General features: G+C 47.6%; 2 protein-coding genes across 2 annotated transcripts; one reads left to right on the top strand and one right to left on the bottom strand.

Annotated features, from left to right (window-relative positions):
* The first annotated feature begins 760 nt into the window (after window positions 1-760).
* On the top strand, window positions 761-2,836 carry LOC125533768. The gene is made up of 2 exons (XM_048697125.1): window positions 761-1,073; window positions 2,176-2,836. The coding sequence occupies exons 1-2, from the start codon at window positions 865-867 to the stop codon at window positions 2,498-2,500; spliced, it is 534 nt and encodes a 177-aa protein (XP_048553082.1). The 5' UTR covers window positions 761-864; the 3' UTR covers window positions 2,501-2,836.
* A 3,128-nt stretch (window positions 2,837-5,964) lies between these two features.
* LOC125533767 (mitochondrial import receptor subunit TOM9-2-like) lies at window positions 5,965-6,553 on the bottom strand. Its single transcript, XM_048697123.1, has one exon. It carries the CDS (start codon window positions 6,490-6,492, stop codon window positions 6,220-6,222), a length of 273 nt encoding a protein of 90 aa, XP_048553080.1. The 5' UTR covers window positions 6,493-6,553; the 3' UTR covers window positions 5,965-6,219.
* Window positions 6,554-6,751: the final 198 nt, after the last annotated feature.

Below are 6,751 nucleotides of genomic sequence, written 5' to 3'. Positions count from 1 at the left end.
GCCAGGGCACGATTACTATATGAGCCGTATCGTGCCGGCCCGCACGCTGCGCCCCAGGCCCAGGTACGGCCTGGTTAATAAACGGGCCGGCCTGTTGGCCCATTTAACATGATGGGCCGCATATTTTTAACCTGTTATTTTTATGCACTGAGCATTTTTTAGACTATTTTTACATGTTAGGCCATATATAGATGTATAAAAAAACGTAATCGAAGCCGTGCCGTGCCGGCTTGCGTGCCCAGCCTCCAGGCCCAAACACAGCCCAGGGCGTGCCGCGCTCCGGGCCCCGCCCGTTTAGCCCGTGCCGTGCCTGACCCAAGGCGGGCCGTGCCGGCGTGCTCACGGGCCGGCCCCCAAAAAAGGACCCATTTGGCCAGTTATAGTTTCCCTTCTGCTTTTCTTTCTTGATTGTTCTCCTTGCGATTTTAAACTATGGCTGCAAGAAATGATAAACTACACTCCGGCAGACCGGCAACCCTTTTGAGGCAGGAGCGTGTACACCCATCGATAAAGCAGAACTGGTATTTTTATCAAAATGGCACTTTAATGTACTCGTATTCTCTCACGAATGTTTTGGCCTTGAGCGCGGACCCGTGGCAGGCTGGCCAAAGGACTCCGGCGTGAAATCCGTCAGAGTAGAAGGTAACTCACGAAAACTTCACACGTAGGGCATGACACGTAAATACAGCGGTCTCGTGTCGGTCCCCTCGCACGCCCCTCCCGAGGAGTCTGGCAGCGCCTTGCATCGGAGCGTCGTGCTTTCAAAATTGGGCTCCATTTATTCCAAAGCCTGCAGCAAGCAGACAAACAGAGGGAGTGGTAGAGAGTGGGACTGGAGAGTGAGAGCAGAGCAGAGTGAGAGAGATGGGTTCCATGGTGCTCCTCCGTTCCCTGGCCTGCGTCCTCATCCTCCTCTGCTCGTCGCTCGGGGCAGCGAATGGGATGTATCGTAGAGCTGGCGGCGCGGAGGGGGAGGAAGCGGGCGGCAGGGTCGCCGGCGGCGCCCGCGGCGGCGTCAGGAGCGCGTGGCCGGGGTACCTCTACACCAGAGCTGTCGGGCGATGCACACCCCAGTAAGCACGCGCTCCCCTCCCCGGTCCGGTTCTTGGATTTGGCTTCCCCTTGCAGAACTAAGTTATATTTCCTTTTCTTGATTCTTGTGGTAGCAATGTTGGGTAGTCAGTAGTCACTCACTACTGTGCTAAAGTTAGGCCTCTAGAGTCCAATAATGTGACGAACAGTAGCATCTGTATGACTGCTGGGAGAGGAGTTCCAATAATGTGATTTCGAGGTTTACAGACTGCCTCAAAAGCGGCCACTTTTAGCGGCTGGGTAGATCTAAAAATGTTGGTTTCATCCTAAAAGGTCCAGCGGAATCTGCACTAGGTTGCAAGGATGATGTGCCCACACTTCACCCGCAAAAAAAAAAAGGATGATGTGCCCACACAACCTAATCTGCTTTTATGAAATCCCTTGTCGTACGTGCACGGCTAAAGTGTTCAACTTGCGGTCCATGTGATGTTCCTGACAAGTTTTACAGGAACTTCTCACTAAAATCCAGGGTACATTTTGAGTCACTAGTTGTAACCGTATAGCCTGGGTAGCGAGAAAAACTTGCCGGCAAGCGACTATTGTGTAGTGGTATAGATTTCTGCAGTAACCCATGGCAAGTTTATCCGAACAAATGGCAGTTTTTCTGAATGTTGAGCTTACTTCTGCTGAAATGCACGTAGTAGTACTGACTACTGAATCAACACACTGTCTTAACTACCCTGGTTCCAGTCTTGTGAACATCAAGAGTTGTAGACGAGTCACGTCCGTTTCATTCATTGCGTTCATGCAATTCTGTTTCGTCCTCCCTACGCTCTGGTTAGTTCAAGTCGTGCTCTTGTGGGTCAATGTGGCCTTTGTGCCCTGTGGGGCATTCTCCCTCCGCTATAAGTGTGCATACTATCGTAGCTTACGGGCCAACTTATTAGACCCCTTTTTCTGGTAGGGAAAGAAATATGATGTCTTAAAATCATCGCATAACATGTGGAATGCCTTCTTCTGAAGAGAATTTCGAGCTCAGTGTTAACCTGCTCCTTTTAAAGAGTAGTTTCTGAGTAATAACACTGCAATAAACCGTTACCTTGCTCCTTTTACGACTAGTTTCATGTGGAACTGTGCATGCAGGTTCTGGAGCAGCGGGGCTGAGCAATGGCCCAACATCGTGCCCCAGGAGGCGGCGGTGTCCAAGGTGTTCGGGTCCAGGTCCATGGACAAGTACGGGCCGCGGCTCACCCTGCTGGAGGCCACCATGAGGACCGACGACGTGGGCAGCCCCTTCGTGAAGCTGGTGAAGCACGGCAGCGCGGCGCTCATCAACGCCTACACGCGTACGGGCTTCCCCTTCGACTCCTGGGAGGTGAAGGCGCTGCTGCTGGAGGCGCTCGTCTCCGAGGACGCCGCCGCCGCCCAGGCCGAGCGGTTCCAGCAGGCCAACGAGTCGTGCGTCTGAATCCCATGGTATGTATCAAACAGAAATGCAGAATGGTACGTGTTCGTGGTAGGTCACCGCTTCTGTGACTTGGGAGGGAGATCTCAAGCAGTGCCCCCGTTCGCGGTTGGCATGTGTTGCCTACGGGATATTTGAAACGGTGAAGTGTGACTCGCACTCGTGTGTTTGTGCAATGTGCGTAGCCTGTAGCTGTAGTAGTGTTCTGCGTGTGTCGTCGTGTAAGACTGCGATCTGGATGGTTGGATGGATGGAGCGTTTTATTATGTCGCCGTGTCGTGTTTCTATGCTGCTAATGACTTTTTTTACAAGGACTGTCTTTCTTTTGTGATTGCCTCAGCGTGCAGCGGAACTTTTTCTTTTTGAGAGTATGCCAATGGAATACTGTACTTTACTTTTATACGGAGTACAAGGCAGAAAGACTGATCGTTCGGTCATGCGCAACACAGAACACTGTATGTACTTGGCGCTTTCTCTTGCTTCGTTTCGTACGTGAAGCGGGATGGGTTTGCACGGAGCTGGCGAGCATGGGTTCGAGGCGGGGGTCATGCTCCGTTGGACCACATAAAGGAAAGCGCGAGACTTTTGCCCGTACCTTGCGCGGCAATGGGGCCAGCCGCCCGGGGCTGACGCCTAGGCGTATCCAACAGCCGATCGGCCCGAAACACCCGGATATGCCGCCGCTTCCCAAATCGTGACGGAAAACCTATTCGCCGCTTCTTTTTTTGCTTTACTTTTGTACTTTTCTTTGTACTAATTCAGCACATATATGTGTATGAAAAATGTTGAACAAGTATTTGAAATACGTTGACTAACTACTAAAAAATATTGAATAAGTATTTCAAAAAATGTTCAACAAATATTAAAAAATGTTGGACAACTATATGAAAAATGTTAAACAAGTATTTGAAAATGTTGAAAAAGTATTTGAAAAATATTGAATAAGCATTATAAAATATTGAACAGGTATTTGGAAAATGTTGAATGGGTATTAAAAATGTTGAACAAGTATTTGCAACATGTTGAATAAGCATTATAAAATATTGAACAGGTATTTGGAAAATGTTGAATGGGTATTTGGAAAATATTGAACAAGTATTTGCAACATGTTGAATAAGTATTAAAATATTTAAAAGTATTTGAAAAAATATCGAATAAGCGTTCGGACAATGTTGAACGTGTATACAAAAAATGTTTATCACTTTATTAAAAAAATGTGCTTCACATATACGAAAATGCAGAGTGAATACAAAAACAAAAAATAAGAAAAAAATGGAGAAAAGAACCAAATGAAAAATAAGAAAAAACTAGAGAACAAAAAAATGGCGCGATGCCGAGTCCGGCGGTGGTCCTGGTGCCAAGTCCAATGGTGGCATGGCGAACTAGTTGCTTGCGGGGTCCCTAGTGTTATGTGTAGTTGTCAACCTTGTCAGATGGACGCCATGTTGTGCCCTATCTGCCTGCCGGCGTTGTTCCTCTCAATCACCTCGTCCTCGCCCTACGCTGACACCGTCATCGCGAGCACACTGCCAAAAACTCTACTGTAACTCAGTGTGTCATGTGTAGGTGTTAACTCTTAATCACATTGCCTGTATGCAACCAAACACCGGGCACTTGCATCTACCAAGCCAATGCACGCAACCAAACGGGAGTCAAAAAGTGCTCCCCTAATGCAGGTAGCCTGTTTGCAGGCAACCAAAGTAAGTGTAGATGATTGTTTTTTGCCTGCATTAGCTCAACCAGGCTTAAGTGGAACAAATACGCAAAGTGCTAAAAAACGATGAAAGTAACCAAATGCCTCCTTAATGTTATTTTGGTACGCAAATGGTGGTGGAACTGGGGGCAAGAGAAGGGATGTGGCAGCAGATAGTAAGAAGAAAAAAAGATTGATCAAGGGATCTATCAGATACATGGATCTGTGAATGACTCACCATGCTGGGCTGACTTGGTTAAATTCAATCTGTATCTTACAGGGAGAAAGATGAAAGTGGGTAATGGACAACGGGCTGGCTTTTGGGGTGACAAATCGTGCAGTGATAAACCTTTGCTAGGTATTTTCCCTGGCTTGTTGCAACTATGTAATGAGAAGAAAAAAATGTCAGAGACATGGCTAATACTGGATGAGCAATGACATTTTGGAGATGGCTGAACAATAAACAAAATAGACAGCTAGTGGAGCTGAGAGCTTTTTTAGGGAGCTGAGAGTGCGAGGCTGGCTGGATGTTTCCATCTGGTTATGGAACAAAAAGGGAAAAATTCTAGCAGATCATTTAGGCATCTCTGGAAAGCCAAACTGCCTTTGAAAATAAAATTTTGGTTATGACTTATATGGCATAGTGCCATTGCAACCAAAGATAATATGATCAAACGTAAATGGGCAGGGGATCCTTTATGTTGATTCTGACATGATAATGAAAATATTCATCACCTTTCCACTGTTGCTGCGACATAGTATGTGTGGAGTATAGTGAGCAAAACTATTGGTGCTGGGGATAGACCTGGATGCTTTTCCCAATACTTCTCGTGGATTCCCAAATTCCTAACTCCAAGTTGTTGGCCTGGCGGCCCTATGTTGGGCTATTTTGAAGCTCAGAAACAGAGCTTGTTTTGAGTTTAAGCTTGTAAGATATCCCGCTGAATTTATTTACTGTGCTGTGTCTTTTATGAATTATTGGGCGGACTGAGATGTTGGAACAAGGTGCGACGGCACTCCAGAGAACGGCACTGGTACAGTATGAGGATGGCAGGAGGGAGCGAGGAAATGGCGCCTTGATGATCATGGGAGATGATGGTTCAAACAATGAAGATGATGCAGAAGCTACGCGCCAAGAAATGGAGCAAGACTGAGTAATTTTTCTGGGCTGATGACTTGTTTTGCTTCGCCTTAGCTCCCCCCTCTCCCCTTTTAGCGGAGCATGCGGCAGGAGAGTTAGGGCTTGTTTACCTGCTTTGCGCCAAGACGCTGTTTTTGTGTTCTGTTCCATTATCTTTTTGATAGTGTAACCCGATCCATTTCATGGATTGTATGAGAAGAAAAACCTAAGGATTAGAAGACTAGGAATTTGGATGAAAGAGTGTTTGATATCATAGGAGAAACAAATGAATTCCACCAAAAGGTTTGAGAGGATTTCCTCCAAAATAGAGTGAAAATGAATCTTAAGATAATTTTCACAAAGATTCAAGTTCTCCAAAAATCTTATGGGATTCCTTGGAATCAAGATGGCCTTGGGACCCATCAGCCGACTCAGCCAATATAGACTAGAATGTGTCTCCTTAGTGATCAGTACCTCCGTAGAATCAAACCCCTAACAACCGATGAGCCATCATCATGGGATAAGAGCAACGCCTTGTTTTGGTTATTACAAGGATCAGTACAAGGAGCAACAATGATTGATTTCCAGTTCCCTAACCTGCTAATTCTGGCGGTGGAAGTAGCAATATCAGAGCAACAAGTATGAGATAGGGCATTGTGACAATCATGTATGTATTCCGAGTATGCATCTAAATAGGCATCACAAACAAACACTCTTGTGTATCACAGGACTGAGTCTGAGTTCAAGATATTGCGATAATTGTACCGAGCAGGAGCAGTCACAGCAAGGCATGATCTTTCTCCCCAAAAACAGACTAGTGATAAAATTCTAGACCACCTATGATACTAGCAAAACGAAATGTGACAGCACCAGCAGGCAACAAAGACGGACGGACGAAAGAGGAGGGATTTATTTGGCGAGGGGCGGCGGCGAGCCGAGAAGAGCCTGCTGCTGGAGGTCGAGGTCGACCATCTGCTGCTCGCGGTCCATCTCGATGATGAGCGGCACGACCAGCACCAGGAAGGTCGTCCCGGCGATCCACGCCGCCTTCCCCGTGCTCCGCAGCAGCTTCCCCGCCACCGCCGCGGCCTCGCGGCCGTGCGCCGCCACCGAGGACCGCGAGATCGCAGCCAGGACGCCGCCCGCGTCGCCGCGCTTGCTCACAGCAGAGGACGACGCCATGCTCGCTCCCCTGTTTTGATCTGGACTGGAGGATTCGATTAGGGTTTCATTCCAGAGGACGACTCATTTTTGTCGGACTGACGGGGTAGCGGGCCTTTTGTGGGCTTAAGGAGGCCCATGACAAGGGCAGGCCCGAATAGAGCGACGGGTATTAGTGTTAGGGCCAGTTCTTTTGTGGCTTTGTCTCCAAAAAAAAGTTCTTTTGTGGCTTCTAGCAGCTTATGGAGAAACTAGTAAGTATGCACGTGCAACACATATG

This window comes from Triticum urartu, chromosome 2 (assembly GCF_003073215.2).
Source record: "Triticum urartu cultivar G1812 chromosome 2, Tu2.1, whole genome shotgun sequence".
NCBI lineage: Eukaryota > Viridiplantae > Streptophyta > Magnoliopsida > Poales > Poaceae > Triticum > Triticum urartu.
The sequence above is the reverse complement of the archived record's forward strand: the minus strand, read 5'-3'. Positions and strand labels throughout refer to the sequence as shown.

Bases quoted from the DNA above. Each gene is read 5' to 3' on its own strand.
- LOC125533768 (XM_048697125.1), top strand. From the start codon at position 865: ATGGGTTCCATGGTGCTCCTCCGTTCCCTGGCCTGCGTCCTCATCCTC. The intron at 1,074-2,175 runs GTAAGCACGCGC...CTGTGCATGCAG, and splicing joins GTCGGGCGATGCACACCCCA to GTTCTGGAGCAGCGGGGCTG.
- LOC125533767 (XM_048697123.1), bottom strand. From the start codon at position 6,492: ATGGCGTCGTCCTCTGCTGTGAGCAAGCGCGGCGACGCGGGCGGCGTC.